This window comes from Oncorhynchus nerka, linkage group LG4 (genome assembly GCF_034236695.1).
Source record: "Oncorhynchus nerka isolate Pitt River linkage group LG4, Oner_Uvic_2.0, whole genome shotgun sequence".
Lineage (NCBI taxonomy): Eukaryota > Metazoa > Chordata > Actinopteri > Salmoniformes > Salmonidae > Oncorhynchus > Oncorhynchus nerka.
In genome coordinates this window covers 27,023,607-27,043,202 of record NC_088399.1, presented here as the reverse complement: position 1 = coordinate 27,043,202, position 19,596 = coordinate 27,023,607, and the positions used below count along the sequence as shown (strand labels likewise).

Sequence of the window (19,596 nt, the reverse complement as noted above, 5' to 3'; positions counted from 1 at the left end):
GTTCTGCAAAGACACTTTTGTGAGTCAACACATACTCGTCTGCCAAAACTGCAGCTTCAGCAACAATCTTTACTTTCTGTTCATTAATATACGTGGCAATACGATCAGGAATTGTGTCCTTAAATTGCTCTAACATAATCAGATCACACAGCCCTTGGAAAGTCACAACTGCAGAGGCGGAACACCAGCGATTAAACTGTAAAGACAACTGTCGCGCAAACTCAACATGAGTCTGGTTATCATCCCTTTTAAAGTTCTAAATCGTTGGCGGTAAGCCTCAGGGACCAATTCATAAATCTGTAACACAGCTGTTTTAACTTTATCATAACTGGCACTATCGTGTACACTAAGAGCTGAATATGCTTCCTGCGCTTTACCAGTCAGCACACACTGCAACATTAAAGTGCGGTCAGAATCAGGCCAACTCCTAGCGTCAGCAACCCGCTCAAACAACGAAAAGAATGTCTCGGGGTCCCTTTCATTAAACCGAGGCAATAACCGTAAGTTCCCAACAATATCAAATGTCTCTGGGGCACGACCAAAAGCGGAACTACCCCTAGGTAAATCTGGGTCACCTTCCCAAAACAAACTCTCCCCTGAGATCTTTCCTTCCCTAACCAAATCTATACGTTCTTGTTGCAACTTGATTTTAGCACGCTCCATATCTTGTTTAAATGCCAATTCCTTTTCATATTTTACACGATCATGCTCTAGCTTCTCACGATCATGCTCTAGCTTCTCACGATCATGCTCCAGCTGTAACAAAAGCAGTTCTTTCTGCTGTTCAAAAAGAAGGCTACTAGGACTAACCGATGGAATGGCCATTGTAACGTTATGGGGAGACGACAAATCCTCAGCAGAGGCTGGCCCAGTGGTAACTTCTAGAATACCACTCTCCATCAGATTGGCCTTCAATATCAACCTAATAGAATTCTTTAGACGTTTATCACTAATCTCAACCTTGTAGTGTTCCGCGACCTTCAACAGCTGTTCTTTAGTACCTAAATCTAACAATTCCTCTGATGGAGAGCGAATGAACTTATCTACATAAGACGCCATAATCACACAAAAAAAAAAAAATTCTGGCTCTTCCCTTCTGCTGAGCACACCAGACCACAACCCGAGAATTATAATCACCCTGAGTACCACAGAAGAGAGATGGATACGGAGCTTCCCCAAAACCTACAATAACTCAACCCTAGTCTTCGTGCAGATTTGCGGTGGGAATTTACGCACTGTAGCCCGCTGGCAAGGAAATAGAACTCCCCAGCATGCTGGAAAAATTCCACCAAGCCACGGATGTGCCCCGAGACAACTGCTCAGTCCACAGACACCACACAAAAATAACAAACATTAACCATGCCCAACATATTCCAAAAAATGAAACACGTCGCTAAACCTATCAGGGGAAAAAGGCTATAGCTCCGGGTAGCAAGTTTCACTACCCTACCCAAATCTCCCACCGAGGTACACAGCAGACTACTCACCTCAGACTGATGTCCCAACAGAAAGTAGAACAAGAGTTCAGGCTAGGCAGGGCCTGGAAACTAACCATTATAGTCTCTCAACACAGCACACAAACCAAACAACAAAAGGCAACCAATACTGGGCCTATCAAACTCAAACAAAATATGCAAACCAAACACGTACCTCCACGGTCTCCCAAACCAATAGTTCAAATATCCCGGACGAGCCCCCACTTGTCACGAACCGGCTCAAAGCCCGTAACAAAGGGAGACAACGTGGAGATAATGAGTAGAAAGATATATATTTATTAACTAAAGCAAATAAATATAATATACAATGGTGTGTGTAATCAGTAATCAGTAGTGTAAGTGAGTGTTTTGCATGCGTGAATGTGATAATGCAGGGTGATGAAAGGTGCCAAAGCAAACAAACAAACGGCCATCAAGAACCACAACACAATCTACAGAGGGTGTCTGCATGGAGAGAGTCTCCTCCATGAATGGGGAAGTGGTGTATTTATCCTGGGAGACACCGGGCCCAGGTGTTTCCCATGTAGCTGACGACCCTCCCAACTCCGCCCACCAGCATCCTAATAAGGAAATAACAGAGAGAATACAGCAGACAGAGTGGGAGGGTCGTCACAAGTGCTCTTACTTTGGACTGGGAATTTAAGAAACCATATCGAGAAACACAGCCACCACTTGAAAACACAGGGGAAGCATTTACATAGTGTTTTGGAGGTGAGGAGTAAACCATGCCTATTAGGAATGATCCATTGATCGATCCATCAGATTGATGACTTGGAAAGGAGATGAAGGAGACATAGTAGGTCTCTATAAAGTAGAATCTTAATTTGAGACAGTTTGCTACAGTAGGAAAATAATCCTGCAGCAACAGGAAATGTGAATTATTGTGTGGATTATAATTAATGGACATTTTTGTATGCCTTGATTCTACATAAAGAGGAGTCACACTAGCAAGACTTGGTCTAAAGCCAGTCAGCTAGATGTTGCATATCTCTCTCTCTCTCTCTCTCTCTCTCTCTCTCTCTCTCTCTCTGAGCCTCAGCCTCCTGTCTGTTCAGCCTCCTGTCTGTTCCGTATGTTCATCCCTAGAGAGCATGCCGCTAGGTTCGATTCCAGGGAAAGTCCATAAGTAAAATATATACATGCATGACTAAGTCGCTTAGGGTAAAAGCTTCTGCTAACTGACATATAAACTCAGCAAAAAAATAAACTTCCCTTTTTCACACTAACAGCTTACAGACGGTAGGCAATTAAGGTCACAGTTATGAAAACGCAGGACACTAAAGAGGCCTTTCTACTGACTGAAAAACACCAAAAGAAAGATGCCCAGGGTCCCTGCTCATCTGCGTGAACGTGCCTTAGGCATGCTGCAAGGAGGCATGAGGACTGCAGATATGGCCAGGGCAATAAATTGGAATGTCCGTTCTGTGAGATGCCTAAGACAGCGCTACAGGGAAACAGGACGGACAGCTGATCGTCCGCACATCCGAACATCACACCCCTCGGGACAGGTACAGGATGGCAACAACAACTGCCCGAGTTACACTAGGAACGCACAATCCCTCCATCAGTGCTCAGACTGTCCATAATAGGCTGAGAGAGGCTGGACTGAGGGCTTGTAGGCCTGTTGTAAGGCAGGTCCTCACCAGACATCACCGGCAACAACGTCGCCTATGGGCACAAACCCACCGTCGCTGGACCAGACAGGACTGGCAAAATGTGCTCTTCTATGATGAGTCGCGGTTTTGTCTCACAAACAGGGGTGATGGTTGGATTCGTGTTTATCGTCGAAGGAATGAGCGTTACATATCTCCCTCACTAGCTTTAAGCACCAGCTGTCAGAGCAGCTCACAGATCACTGCACCTGTACATAACCCATCAGTAAACAGCCCATCTATCTACTTACCTCATCCCCATACAGTATTTATTTATTTATCTTGCTCCTTTGCACCCCAGTATCTCTACTTGCACATTTATCTTCTGCACATCTACCATTCCAGTGTTTAATTGCTATATTACTTCGCCACCATGGCCTATTTTTTGCCTTACCTCTCTTATCCTACCTCATTTGCACATGCTGTATATATACCTTTTCTACTGTATGTTTGTTTATTCCATGTGTAACTCTGTGTTGTTGTATGTGTTCAATTGCTATGCTTTATCTTGGCCAGGTCGCAGTTGCAAATGAGAACTTGTTCTCAACTAGCCTACCTGTCACAGCTGTTGAAGGAAGAACTGGACCAAGGTGCAGCGTAGTGAGCGTACATACTTTTAATAGTAGATGTCGCCAACAAAACAATACCAAAACAAACCGTGAAGCTCAAGGCTATGTGCCAACAAACAAAGTTCCCACAAACACAGGTGGGAAAAAGGGTACCTAAGTATGGTTCCCAACCAGAGACAACGATAGACAGCTGTCCCTGATTGAGAACCATACCCGGCCAAAACATAGAAATAGAAAATCATGGAAATACAAAACATAGAATGCCCACCCCAACTCACGCCCTGACCAAACCAAATAGAGGCATAAAAAGGATCGTGACAGTACCCTCCCCAAAGGTGCGGACTCCGGCTGCAAAATCTAAACCTATAGGGGAGGGTCTGGGTGGGCATTTATCCGCGGCGGCGGCTCAGGTGCGGGACCCTCGCTGCGGGCCCCAGACTGGGCACCCTAGTTGAGGGCTCCGGACTGGGGGGCGTCGCTGGAGGCTCCGGACTGGAGGGCGACCCTGGAGGCTCCGGACTGGAGGGCGACCCTGGAGGCTCCGGACTGGAGGGCGACCCTGGAGGCTCCGGACTGGAGGGCGACCCTGGAGGCTCCGGACTGGAGGGCGACTCGGAAGGCTCCGGACTGGAGGGCGACTCGGAAGGCTCCGGAATGGAGAGCGTCGCTGGAAGGTCCGGGCTGGAGGCCGTCTCTGGAAGGTCCGGGCTGGAGGCCGTCTCCGGAGGCTCCGGGCTGGAGGCCGTCTCTGGAGGCTCCGGCCTGGGCGCAGGCACAGGACTAACCAGGCTGGGGAGACACACAGGATACCTGGCTCTGGGAACAGGTACAGGACTCACCAGGCTGGGGAGACATACAGGAGGCCTTTTCCTTGGCCGAGGCACCGGATACACTGGGCCGTGGAGGCGCACTGGCGGTCTCGAGTGCAGAGCTGGCACCACCCGTTCTGGCTGGATGCCCGCTTTCACCCGGCAAATGCGGGACGCTGGCACCGAGCACACCGGCCTGTGAATGCTCAGCCTCGACACAGTGCGCATCACCCCATAGCACGGAGCCTGACCAGTCACATGCTCACCATGGTAAGCACGGGGAGTTGGCTCAGGTCTCCAACCTGACTCAGCCACACTCCCTGTGTGCCACCCCCCACACACATTTTTTGGGGGGCTGCCTCTCGGGCTTCCTTGCCAGCCGTGTTCCCTCGTAATGCCGCCGCTCTGCTTTCGTCGCTGCCTCCGCCTTCCTCAATGCTTCCACCTGTTCCCATGGAAGGCGATCCCTTCCGGCCAGGATCTCCTCCCATGTCCAGGATCCCTTGCCGTTCGGGATCTCCTCCCATGTCCATTACTCCTTTTTACCATGCTGCTTGGTCTGTTGGTGGTGGGAAGTTCTGTCACGGCTGTTGAAGGAAGAACTGGACCAAGGTGCAGCGTGGTGAGCGTACATACTTTTAATAGTAGATGTCGCCAACAAAACAATAAACAATACCAAAACCAACCGTGACGCTCAAGGCTATGTGCCATCAAACAAAGTTAACTTCTCACAAACACAGGTGGGAAAAAGGGTACCTAAGTATGGTTCCCAATCAGAGATAACGATAGACAGCTGTCCCTGATTGAGAACCATACCTGGCCAAAACAGAAATAGAAAATTATAGAAACACAAAACATAGAATGCCCACCCTAACTCACGCCCTGACCAAACCAAAATAGAGACATAAAAAGGATCTCTAAGGTCATGGCGTGACACTACCTGGTTAAATAAAGGTGAAATAAAATAAAAAACACTGAGGCCTGTACTCTGGAGCGGGTTCGATTTGGAGGTGGAGGGTCCGTCATGGTCTGAGGCGGTGTTTCACAGAATCATCAGACTGAGCTTGTTGTCATTGCAGGCAATCTCAACACTGTGCGTTACAGGGAAGACATCCTCTTCCCTCATGTGGTACACTTCCTACAGGCTCATACTGACATGACCCTCCAGCATGACAATGCCACCAGACATACTGCTCGACCCCCCCCCCCCCCCCTTTGTTCAGGGACACATTATTACATTTATGTTGGTCACATGTCTGTGGAACTTGTTCAGTTTATGTCTCAGTTGTTGAATCTTATGTTCATACAAATATTTACACGTTATGTTTGCTGAAAATAAACGCAGTTGACAGTGAGATGACGTTTGTTTTTTTGATGAGTTTATTATTATTATATGTAAATCACTTAAGGAAACCACTGTGACTAATCAATATTATGTGGTTGTACATACACACTACTTTGGAGGCAGTGGGATCAGGTATGTCACATACTGTATGTGTCTGTGTTGCCAAGCGTGCAACACACACAGAGCCGTGCGTACGTGTGGCGACCCCTGTCTGGCCCGTGTGTGGGTGCAGGGCGGGAAGGCATCAGGTCTCTGTGTGTGTGTGTGTGTGTGTGTGTGTGTGTGTGTGTGTGTGTGTGTGTGTGTGTGTGTGTGTGTGTGTGTGTGTGTGTGGAATGTCACACAGCAGCTCCATGGTTACACAGAGCAGAACCATGGTTCCACAGCCCTGGTCGGGATCAAACGGTGTAGACCTTTCACAGCCTCCTACCAATGCCAGCTTCTTGTTCTCCCGCTCTCATCTTCCTTTCGTCTCCTCCATCCTTTGCTCCCTTCTTTTCTTCATGCCCCTGCCAGTCTGTCCTGTCAGCAGCAGCGCATGACTGGCGAGGCGGCTCCCTTTAATCCGTTCTCCTCTCTTCTTGCTCTCTCTGTTTCTCTGAGCTGTGTAAACAAGTCCATCCATTCTTCTCTCTTGTCTCGTACTGCTCTTCTAAGTATAGGTAAAGCTTCCATACAAGATGAAGAGTTCAGGCCAGACACCTGTTGGTGTGAAATACAGCTCTCATCAATCATCAATAAACTACCATCTACCTGGCTCCTGGGTACTCTTCTTAAGGAACAATAGAAGGCTTTCATTGAATGAGGAAATTCCTGGGAAAGTGGTGTGAAGCTGTGTCGTTGAACTATTAAGTGCTGTACCGTATATCAGCACTTAACAAGCACTGATAAGCTTATTTGTCTACCGGTCCTAGCTTCATGTTTGTATAATCAGCAATGTTTTGTCAGCAAGCTACCTTTGTCAGGTAAGAGATATTTCATACCATCTGCGTTCTCTCTCTCTCTCTCTTTCTTTCTTTCTTTCTCTCTCTCTCTTTCTCTCTCTCTCGCTCTCATTCAATTTCAATTCAATTCAATTTAAGGGCTTTATTGGCATGAAAAACATATGTTAACATTGCCAAAGCAAGTGAAATAGATAATAAATAAAAGTGAGATAAACAATAAAAATGAACAGTAAACATTACACACATAGAATTTCCTAAATAATACAAATACAAATAAATAAATATGGGTTGTATTTACAACAGATCACAAATCTTGCTGCTGTGATGGCACACTGTGGTATTTCACCCAGTAGATATGCAAGTTTATCAACATCGGGTTTGTTTGGATCTGGGTAATCTGAGGGAAATATGTGTCTCTAATATAGTCATACACATGGTAGGAGGTTGGGAAGTGCAGCTCAGTTTCCACCTCATTTTGTGGGCAGTGAGCACATAGCCTGTCTTCTCTTGAGAGCCAGGTCTGCCTACGGCGGTCTTTCTTACTAGCAAGGCTATGCTCACTGAGTCTGTACATAGTCAAAGCTTTCCTTAAGTTTGTGTCAGTAACAGTGGTCAGGTATTCTGCGTACTCTCTGTTTAGGGTCAAATAGCATTCTAGTTTGTTCAGGTTTTTTTTGTTAATTCTTTCCAATGTGTCAAGTAGATATCTTTTTGTTTTCTCATGATTTGGTTTTGTCTAATTGTGTTGCTGTCCTGGGGCTCTGTGGGGTCTGTTTGTGGCTGAACCCCATGACCAGCTTGCTTAGTTGACTCTTCTCCAGGTTCATCTCTCTCTCTCTCTCTCTCTCCATCCCAGGTCCTGCTGGTGTTTGCGAAGGAGGATGGTCAGAGCGATGCCTTCTGGTGGGCGTGTGACCGGGCGGGTTTCAGGTGTAACATTGCCCGAACGCCCGAGTCCGCTGTCGAATGTTTCCTGGACAAGAACCACGAGATCGTGGTCATTGATGGACGCCACTCAAAATACTTTGAGGCAGAGGCTGTCTGCCGGTGAGCTCAAACTGTTTGTCTGTCTGTCTGTCTGAAATTATGGTAATACAAACTGTCTGTCTGTCTATCTGTCTGTTTGAGATCATGGTAATACAAACTGTCTGTCTGTATGTCTGTCTGTCTGTCTGTCTGTCTGTCTGTCTGTCTGAGACAATGGTAATACAAACTGTCTGTGTGTTTGAGATGATGGTAATACAAACTGTCTGTGTGTCTGAGATGATGGTAATACAAACTGTCTGTCTGTGTGTCTGAGATGATGATAATACAAACTGTCTGTCTGTGTGTCTGAGATGATGGTAATACAAACTGTCTGTCTGTCTATCTGTCTGTCTGAGATCATGGTAATACAAACTGTCTGTCTGTATGTCTGTCTGTCTGTCTGTCTGTCTGTCTGTCTGTCTGAGACAATGGTAATACAAACTGTCTGTGTGTCTGAGATGATGGTAATACAAACTGTCTGTGTGTCTGAGATGATGGTAATACAAACTGTCTGTCTGTGTGTCTGAGATGATGGTAATACAAACTGTCTGTCTGTGTGTCTGAGATGATGGTAATACAAACTGTCTGTCTGTGTGTCTGAGATGATGGTAATACAAACTGTCTGTCTGTGTGTCTGAGATGATGGTAATACAAAGTGTCTGTCTGTGTGTCTGAGATTATGGTAATACAAACTGTCTGTGTGTCTGAGATGACGGTAATACAAACTGTCTGTCTGTGTGTCTGAGATGATGGTAATACAAACTGTCTGTCTGTCTGTGTGTCTGAGATGATGGTAATACAAACTGTCTGTCTGTGTGTCTGAGATGATGGTAATAGAAACTGTCTGTGTGTCTGAGATGATGGTAATACAAACTGTCTGTGTGTCTGAGATGATGGTAATACAAACTGTCTGTCTGTCTGTCTGTCTGTCTGAGATGATGGTAATACAAACTGTCTGTCTGTGTGTCTGAGAAGATGGCAGTACAAACTGTCTGTCTGTGTGTCTGAGGTGACGGTAATACAAAATGTCTGTCTGTGTGTCTGAGATGATGGTAATACAAACTGTCTGTATGTGTGTCTGAGATGAGGGTAATACAAACTGTCTGTCTGTGTGTCTCAGATGATGGTAATACAAACTGTCTGTCTGTGTGTCTGAGATGATGGTAATACAAACTGTGTGTCTGAGATTATGGTTATTGAAACTGTCTGTCTGTGTGTCTGAGTTGATGGTAATATAAACTGTCTGTGTGTCTGAGATGATGGTAATACAAACTGTGTGTCTGAGATTATGGTTATACAAACTGTCTGTATGTGTGTCTGAGATGATGGTAATACAAACTGTCTGTGTGCATGTCTGAGATGATGGTAATACAAACTGTCTGTGTGTGTGTCTGAGATGATGGTAATACAAACTGTCTGTCTGTGTGTCTGAGATGATGGTAATACAAACTGTCTGTCTGTGTGTCTGAGATGATGGTAATACAAACTGTCTGTGTGTCTGAGATGATGGTAATAAAAACTGTCTGTCTGTGTGTCTGAGAAGATGGCAGTACAAACTGTCTGTCTGTGTGTCTGAGATGACGGTAATACAAAATGTCTGTCTGTGTGTCTGAGATGATGGTAATAGAAACTGTCTGTCTGTGTGTCTGAGATGATGGTAATACAAACTGTCTGTGTGTCTGAGATGACGGTAATACAAACTGTCTGTCTGTGTGTCTGAGATGATGGTAATACAAACTGTCTGTGTGTCTGAGATGACGGTAATACAAACTGTCTGTGTGTCTGAGATGATGGTAATACAAACTGTCTGTCTGTGTGTCTGAGATGAGGGTAATATAAACTGTGTGTCTGTGTGTCTGAGATGATGGTAATACAAACTGTCTGTCTGAGATGATGGTAATACAAACTGTCTGACTGTGTGTCTGAGATGATGGTAATACAAACTGTCTGACTGTGTGTCTGAGATGAGGGTAAAACAAACTGTCTGTGTGTCTGAGATGACGGTAATACAAACTGTCTGTCTGTGTGTCTGAGATGATGGTAATACAAACTGTCTGTGTGTGTGTCTGAGATGATGGTAATACAAACTGTCTGTGTGTGTGTGTGTGTCTGAGATGATGGTAATACAAACTGTCTGTGTGTGTGTCTGAGATGAGGGTAATGCAAACTGTCTGTCTGTGTGTCTGAGATGATGGTAATACAAACTGTCTGTCTGTGTGTTTGAGATGATGGTAATACAAACTGTCTGTGTGTCTGAGATGACGGTAATACAAACTGTCTGTCTGTCTGTGTGTCTGAGATGATGGTAATACAAACTGTCTGTCTGTGTGTCTGAGATGATGGTAATACAAACTGTCTGTGTGTCTGAGATTATGGTTATACAAACTGTCTGTATGTGTGTCTGAGATGATGGTAATACAAACTGTCTGTGTGTGTGTCTGAGATGATGGTAATACAAACTGTCTGTGTGTGTGTGTGTGTGTCTGAGATGATGGTAATACAAACTGTCTGTGTGTGTCTGAGATGATGGTAATACAAACTGTCTGTCTGTGTGTCTGAGATGATGGTAATACAAACTGTCTGTCTGTGTGTCTGAGATGATGGTAATACAAACTGTCTGTCTGTGTGTCTGAGATGATGGTAATACAAACTCTGTCTGTGTGTCTGAGATGACGGTAATACAAACTGTCTGTCTGTGTGTCTGAGATGATGGTAATACAAACTGTCTGTCTGTCTGTCTGTCTGTGTGTCTGAGATGATGGTAATACAAACTGTCTGTCTGTGTGTCTGAGATGATGGTAATACAAACTGTCTGTCTGTGTGTCTGAGATGATGGTAATACAAACTGTCTGTCTGTGTGTCTGAGATGATGGTAATACAAACTGTCTGTGTGTCTGAGATGATGGTAATACAAACTGTCTGTGTGTCTGAGATGACGGTAATACAAACTGTCTGTCTGTGTGTCTGAGATGATGGTAATACAAACTGTCTGTGTGTCTGAGATGATGGTAATACAAACTGTCTGTCTGTGTGTCTGAGATGAGGGTAATACAAACTGTCTGTCTGTGTGTCTGAGATGATGGTAATACAAACTGTCTGTCTGTCTGTCTGTCTGTGTGTCTGAGATGATGGTAATACAAACTGTCTGTCTGTGTGTCTGAGATGATGGTAATACAAACTGTCTGTCTGTGTGTCTGAGATGATGGTAATACAAACTGTGTCTGTGTGTCTGAGATGAGGGTAATACAAACTGTCTGTCTGTGTGTCTGAGATGATGGTAATACAAACTGTCTGACTGTGTGTCTGAGATGAGGGTAATGCAAACTGTCTGTCTGTGTGTCTGAGATGATGGTAATACAAAATGTCTGTCTGTGTGTCTGAGATGACGGTAATACAAACTGTGTGTCTGAGATTATGGTAATACAAACTGTCTGTCTGTCTGTCTGAGATGATGGTAATACAAACTGTCTGTCTGTGTGTTTGAGATGATGGTAATACAAACTGTCTGTGTGTCTGAGATGACGGTAATACAAACTGTCTGTGTGTCTGAGATGACGGTAATACAAACTGTCTGTGTGTCTGAGATGACGGTAATACAAACTGTCTGTGTGTCTGAGATGATGGTAATACAAACTGTCTGTCTGTGTGTCTGAGATGAGGGTAATACAAACTGTCTGTCTGTGTGTCTGAGATGATGGTAATACAAACTGTCTGACTGTGTGTCTGAGATGAGGGTAATGCAAACTGTCTGTCTGTGTGTCTGAGATGATGGTAATACAAACTGTCTGACTGTGTGTCTGAGATGACGGTAATACAAACTGTCTGTCTGTGTGTCTGAGATGATGGTAATACAAACTGTCTGTCTGTGTGTTTGAGATGATGGTAATACAAACTGTCTGTGTGTCTGAGATGACGGTAATACAAACTGTGTGTCTGAGATTATGGTAATACAAACTGTCTGTCTGTCTGTCTGAGATGATGGTAATACAAACTGTCTGTCTGTGTGTTTGAGATGATGGTAATACAAACTGTCTGTGTGTCTGAGATGACGGTAATACAAACTGTCTGTGTGTCTGAGATGACGGTAATACAAACTGTCTGTGTGTCTGAGATGACGGTAATACAAACTGTCTGTGTGTCTGAGATGATGGTAATACAAACTGTCTGTCTGTGTGTCTGAGATGAGGGTAATACAAACTGTCTGTCTGTGTGTCTGAGATGATGGTAATACAAACTGTCTGACTGTGTGTCTGAGATGACGGTAATACAAACTGTCTGTGTGTCTGAGATGATGGTAATACAAACTGTCTGTCTGTGTGTCTGAGATGAGGGTAATACAAACTGTGTGTCTGAGATGATGGTAATACAAACTGTGTGTCTGAGATTATGGTTATTGAAACTGTCTGTCTGTGTGTCTGAGTTGATGGTAATATAAACTGTCTGTGTGTCTGAGATGATGGTAATACAAACTGTGTGTCTGAGATTATGGTTATACAAACTGTCTGTTTGTGTGTCTGAGATGATGGCAATACAAACTGTCTGTCTGTGTGTCTGAGATGATGGTAATACAAACTCTGTCTGTGTGTCTGAGAAGATGGTAATAAAAACTGTCTGTGTGTCTGAGATGAGGGTAATGCAAACTGTCTGTCTGTGTGTCTGAGATGATGGTAATACAAACTGTCTGACTGTGTGTCTGAGATGACGGTAATACAAACTGTCTGTGTGTCTGAGATGATGGTAATACAAACTGTCTGTCTGTGTGTCTGAGATGAGGGTAATACAAACTGTCTGTCTGTGTGTCTCAGATGATGGTAATACAAACTGTCTGTCTGTGTGTCTGAGATGATGGTAATACAAACTGTGTGTCTGAGATTATGGTTATTGAAACTGTCTGTCTGTGTGTCTGAGTTGATGGTAATATAAACTGTCTGTGTGTCTGAGATGATGGTAATACAAACTGTGTGTCTGAGATTATGGTTATACAAACTGTCTGTATGTGTGTCTGAGATGATGGTAATACAAACTGTCTGTCTGTGTGTCTGAGATGATGGTAATACAAACTGTCTGTCTGTGTGTCTGAGATGATGGTAATACAAACTCTGTCTGTGTGTCTGAGAAGATGGTAATAAAAACTGTCTGTGTGTCTGAGATGACGGTAATACAAACTGTCTGTCTGTGTGTCTGAGATGATGGTAATACAAACTGTCTGTCTCTGTCTGTCTGTCTGTGTGTCTGAGATGATGGTAATACAAACTGTCTGTCTGTGTGTCTGAGATGATGGTAATACAAACTGTCTGTCTGTGTGTCTGAGATGATGGTAATACAAACTGTCTGTCTGTGTGTCTGAGATGATGGTAATAAAAACTGTCTGTCTGTGTGTCTGAGAAGATGGCAGTACAAACTGTCTGTCTGTGTGTCTGAGGTGACGGTAATATAAACTGTCTGTGTGTCTGAGATGATGGTAATACAAACTGTGTGTCTGAGATTATGGTTATTGAAACTGTCTGTCTGTGTGTCTGAGTTGATGGTAATATAAACTGTCTGTGTGTCTGAGATGATGGTAATACAAACTGTGTGTCTGAGATTATGGTTATACAAACTGTCTGTATGTGTGTCTGAGATGATGGTAATACAAACTGTCTGTCTGTGTGTCTGAGATGATGGTAATACAAACTGTCTGTCTGTGTGTCTGAGAAGATGGTAATAAAAACTGTCTGTGTGTCTGAGATGACGGTAATACAAACTGTCTGTCTGTGTGTCTGAGATGATGGTAATACAAACTGTCTGTCTCTGTCTGTCTGTCTGTGTGTCTGAGATGATGGTAATACAAACTGTCTGTCTGTGTGTCTGAGATGATGGTAATACAAACTGTCTGTCTGTGTGTCTGAGATGATGGTATTACAAACTGTCTGTCTGTGTGTCTGAGATGATGGTAATACAAACTGTCTGTCTGTGTGTCTGAGATGATGGTAATAAAAACTGTCTGTCTGTGTGTCTGAGAAGATGGCAGTACAAACTGTCTGTCTGTGTGTCTGAGGTGACGGTAATACAAAATGTCTGTCTGTGTGTCTGAGATGATGGTAATACAAACTGTCTGTATGTGTGTCTGAGATGAGGGTAATACAAACTGTCTGTCTGTGTGTCTCAGATGATGGTAATACAAACTGTCTGTCTGTGTGTCTGAGATGATGGTAATACAAACTGTGTGTCTGAGATTATGGTTATTGAAACTGTCTGTCTGTGTGTCTGAGTTGATGGTAATATAAACTGTCTGTGTGTCTGAGATGATGGTAATACAAACTGTGTGTCTGAGATTATGGTTATACAAACTGTCTGTATGTGTGTCTGAGATGATGGTAATACAAACTGTCTGTGTGCGTGTCTGAGATGATGGTAATACAAACTGTCTGTGTGTGTGTCTGAGATGATGGTAATACAAACTGTCTGTCTGTCTGTCTGTCTGTCTGTCTGTCTGTCTGTGTGTCTGAGATGATGGTAATACAAACTGTCTGTCTGTGTGTCTGAGATGATGGTAATACAAACTGTCTGTCTGTGTGTCTGAGATGATGGTAATACAAACTGTCTGTCTGTGTGTCTGAGATGATGGTAATACAAACTGTCTGTGTGTCTGACATGATGGTAATACAAACTGTCTGTGTGTCTGAGATGATGGTAATACAAACTGTCTGTGTGTCTGAGATGACGGTAATACAAACTGTCTGTCTGTGTGTCTGAGATGATGGTAATACAAACTGTCTGTCTGTGTGTCTGAGATGATGGTAATACAAACTGTCTGTGTGTCTGAGATGATGGTAATACAAACTGTCTGTGTGTGTGTCTGAGATGATGGTAATACAAACTGTCTGTCTGTCTGTCTGTCTGTCTGTGTGTCTGAGATGATGGTAATACAAACTGTCTGTCTGTGTGTCTGAGATGATGGTAATACAAACTGTCTGTCTGTGTGTCTGAGATGATGGTAATACAAACTGTCTGTCTGTGTGTCTGAGATGATGGTAATACAAACTGTCTGTGTGTCTGAGATGATGGTAATACAAACTGTCTGTGTGTCTGAGATGATGGTAATACAAACTGTCTGTGTGTCTGAGATGACGGTAATACAAACTGTCTGTCTGTGTGTCTGAGATGATGGTAATAAAAACTGTCTGTCTGTGTGTCTGAGATGATGGTAATACAAACTGTCTGTCTGTGTGTCTGAGATGATGGTAATACAAACTGTCTGTCTGTGTGTCTGAGATGAGGGTAATACAAACTGTCTGTGTGTCTGAGATGATGGTAATACAAACTGTCTGACTGTGTGTCTGAGATGACGGTAATACAAACTGTCTGTGTGTCTGAGATGATGGTAATACAAACTGTCTGTCTGTGTGTCTGAGATGAGGGTAATACAAACTGTCTGTCTGTGTGTCTCAGATGATGGTAATACAAACTGTCTGTCTGTGTGTCTGAGATGATGGTAATACAAACTGTCTGTCTGTGTGTTTGAGATGATGGTAATACAAACTGTCTGTGTGTCTGAGATGACGGTAATACAAACTGTCTGTCTGTGTGTCTGAGATGATGGTAATACAAACTGTCTGACTGTGTGTCTGAGATGAGGGTAATGCAAACTGTCTGTCTGTGTGTCTGAGATTATGGTAATACAAACTGTCTGACTGTGTGTCTGAGATGAGGGTAATACAAACTGTCTGTCTGTGTGTCTCAGATGATGGTAATACAAACTGTCTGTCTGTGTGTTTGAGATGATGGTAATACAAACTGTCTGTGTGTCTGAGATGACGGTAATACAAACTGTGTGTCTGAGATTATGGTAATACAAACTGTCTGTCTGTCTGTCTGAGATGATGGTAATACAAACTGTCTGTCTGTGTGTTTGAGATGATCGTAATACAAACTGTCTGTGTGTCTGAGATGACGGTAATACAAACTGTCTGTGTGTCTGAGATGACGGTAATACAAACTGTCTGTGTGTCTGAGATGACGGTAATACAAACTGTCTGTCTGTGTGTCTGAGATGAGGGTAATACAAACTGTCTGTCTGTGTGTCTGAGATGATGGTAATACAAACTGTCTGACTGTGTGTCTGAGATGAGGGTAATGCAAACTGTCTCTCTGTGTGTCTGAGATGATGGTAATACAAACTGTCTGACTGTGTGTCTGAGATGACGGTAATACAAACTGTCTGTGTGTCTGAGATGATGGTAATACAAACTGTCTGTCTGTGTGTCTGAGATGAGGGTAATACAAACTGTCTGTCTGTGTGTCTGAGATGATGGTTATTGAAACTGTCTGTCTGTGTGTCTGAGTTGAGATGATGTAATATAAACTGTCTGTCTGTGTGTCTGAGATGATGGTAATACAAACTGTCTGTCTGTGTGTCTGTGGTAATACAAACTCTGAGAAGATGGTAATAAAAACTGTCTGTGTGTCTGAGATGACGGTAATACAAACTGTCTGTCTGTGTGTCTGAGATTATGGTAATACAAACTGTCTGTCTGTGTGTCTGAGTTGATGGTAATATAAACTGTCTGTGTGTCTGAGATGATGGTAATACAAACTGTATGTCTGAGATTATGGTTATACAAACTGTCTGACTGTGTGTCTGAGATGAGGGTAATGCAAACTGTCTGTCTGTGTGTCTGAGATGATGGTAATACAAACTGTCTGTCTGTCTGTCTGAGATGATGGTAATACAAACTGTCTGTCTGTGTGTTTGAGATGATGGTAATACAAACTGTCTGTGTGTCTGAGATGACGGTAATACAAACTGTCTGTGTGTCTGAGATGACGGTAATACAAACTGTCTGTGTGTCTGAGATGATGTCTGTGTGTCTGAGATGATGGTAATACAAACTGTCTGTCTGTGTGTCTGAGATGAGGGTAATACAAACTGTCTGTCTGTGTGTCTGAGATGATGGTAATACAAACTGTCTGACTGTGTGTCTGAGATGAGGGTAATGCAAACTGTCTGTCTGTGTGTCTGAGATGATGGTAATACAAACTGTCTGACTGTGTGTCTGAGATGACGGTAATACAAACTGTCTGTCTGTGTGTCTCAGATGATGGTAATACAAACTGTCTGTCTGTGTGTCTGAGATGATGGTAATACAAACTGTCTGTCTGTGTGTTTGAGATGATGGTAATACAAACTGTCTGTGTGTCTGAGATGACGGTAATACAAACTGTCTGTCTGTGTGTCTGAGATGATGGTAATACAAACTGTCTGACTGTGTGTCTGAGATGAGGGTAATGCAAACTGTCTGTCTGTGTGTCTGAGATTATGGTAATACAAACTGTCTGACTGTGTGTCTGAGATGAGGGTAATACAAACTGTCTGTCTGTGTGTCTCAGATGATGGTAATACAAACTGTCTGTCTGTGTGTTTGAGATGATGGTAATACAAACTGTCTGTGTGTCTGAGATGACGGTAATACAAACTGTGTGTCTGAGATTATGGTAATACAAACTGTCTGTCTGTCTGTCTGAGATGATGGTAATACAAACTGTCTGTCTGTGTGTTTGAGATGATCGTAATACAAACTGTCTGTGTGTCTGAGATGACGGTAATACAAACTGTCTGTGTGTCTGAGATGACGGTAATACAAACTGTCTGTCTGTCTGAGATGACGGTAATACAAACTGTAATACAAACTGTCTGTCTGTGTGTCTGAGATACAAACTGTCTGTGTGTCTGAGATGATGGTAATACAAACTGTCTGACTGTGTGTCTGAGATGAGGGTAATGCAAACTGTCTCTCTGTGTGTCTGAGATGATGGTAATACAAACTGTCTGTGTGTGTCTGAGATGACTGTGTCTGTGTGTCTGAGATGATGGTAATACAAACTGTCTGTCTGTGTGTCTGAGATGAGGGTAATACAAACTGTCTGTCTGTGTGTCTGAGATGATGGTTATTGAAACTGTCTGTCTGTGTGTCTGAGTTGATTGTAATATAAACTGTCTGTGTGTCTGAGATGATGGTAATACAAACTGTGTGTCTGAGATTATGGTTATACAAACTGTCTGTATGTGTGTCTGAGATGATGGCAATACAAACTGTCTGTCTGTGTGTCTGAGATGATGGTAATACAAACTGTCTGTCTGTGTGTCTGAGATGATGGTAATACAAACTCTGTCTGTGTGTCTGAGAAGATGGTAATAAAAACTGTCTGTGTGTCTGAGATGACGGTAATACAAACTGTCTGTCTGTGTGTCTGAGATGATGGTAATACAAACTGTCTGTCTGTGTGTCTGAGATGATGGTAATACAAACTGTCTGTCTGTGTGTCTGAGATGATGGTAATACAAACTGTCTGTCTGTGTGTCTGAGATGATGGTAATAAAAACTGTCTGTCTGTGTGTCTGAGAAGATGGCAGTACAAACTGTCTGTCTGTGTGTCTGAGGTGACGGTAATACAAAATGTCTGTCTGTGTGTCTGAGATGATGGTAATACAAACTGTCTGTCTGTGTGTCTGAGATGATGGTAATACAAACTGTCTGTCTGTGTGTCTGAGATGATGGTAATACAAACTGTCTGTCTGTGTGTCTGAGATGATGGTAATACAAACTGTCTGTGTGTCTGAGATGATGGTAATACAAACTGTCTGTGTGTCTGAGATGACGGTAATACAAACTGTCTGTCTGTGTGTCTGAGATGATGGTAATACAAACTGTCTGTGTGTCTGAGATGATGGTAATACAAACTGTCTGTCTGTGTGTCTGAGATGATGGTAATACAAACTGTCTGTCTGTGTGTTTGAGATGATGGTAATACAAACTGTCTGTGTGTCTGAGATGACGGTAATACAAACTGTGTGTCTGAGATTATGGTAATACAAACTGTCTGTCTGTCCGTCTGAGATGATGGTAATACAAACTGTCTGTCTGTGTGTTTGAGATGATGGTAATACAAACTGTGTGTCTGAGATGACGGTAATACAAACTGTCTGTGTGTCTGAGATGACGGTAATACAAACTGTCTGTGTGTCTGAGATGATGGTAATACAAACTGTCTGTCTGTGTGTCTGAGATGAGGGTAATACAAACTGTCTGTCTGTGTGTCTGAGATGATGGTAATACAAACTGTCTGACTGTGTGTCTGAGATGATGGTAATACAAAATGTCTGTCTGTGTGTCTGAGATGAGGGTAATACAAACTGTCTGTCTGTGTGTCTGAGATGATGGTAATACAAAATGTCTGTCTGTGTGTCTGAGATGATGGTAATACAAACTGTCTGTGTGTCTGAGATGACGGTAATACAAACTGTGTGTCTGAGATTATGGTAATACAAACTGTCTGTCTGTCTGTCTGAGATGATGGTAATACAAACTGTCTGTCTGTGTGTTTGAGATGATGGTAATACAAACTGTCTGTGTGTCTGAGATGACGGTAATACAAACTGTCTGTGTGTCTGAGATGACGGTAATACAAACTGTCTGTGTGTCTGAGATGATGGTAATACAAACTGTCTGTCTGTGTGTCTGAGTTGAGGGTAATACAAACTCTCTGTCTGTGTGTCTGAGATGACGGTAATACAAACTGTCTGTGTGTTTGAGATGAGGGTAATACAAACTGTCTGTCTGTGTGTCTGAGATGATGGTAATACAAAATGTCTGTCTGTGTCTCTGAGATGACGGTAATACAAACTGTCTGTCTGTGTGTCTGAGATGATGGTAATACAAACTGTCTGTGTGTGTGTCTGAGATGATGGTAATACAAACTGTCTGTGTGTCTGAGA

At 43.2% G+C, this 19,596-nt stretch overlaps 1 protein-coding gene across 3 annotated transcripts in view; it reads left to right on the top strand.

Annotated features, from left to right (window-relative positions):
* The window catches only part of LOC115125809 (high affinity cAMP-specific and IBMX-insensitive 3',5'-cyclic phosphodiesterase 8B-like), a 140,380-nt gene that overhangs the window by 34,365 nt on the left and 86,419 nt on the right, over nt 1–19,596 (top strand). For all 3 annotated transcript variants that reach the window (XM_065017405.1, XM_065017404.1, XM_065017406.1), the window contains exon 3: nt 7,672–7,862. In XM_065017405.1, coding sequence (XP_064873477.1) covers nt 7,672–7,862 — 191 coding nt within the window. The remainder of the gene's footprint in view (nt 1–7,671; nt 7,863–19,596) is intronic.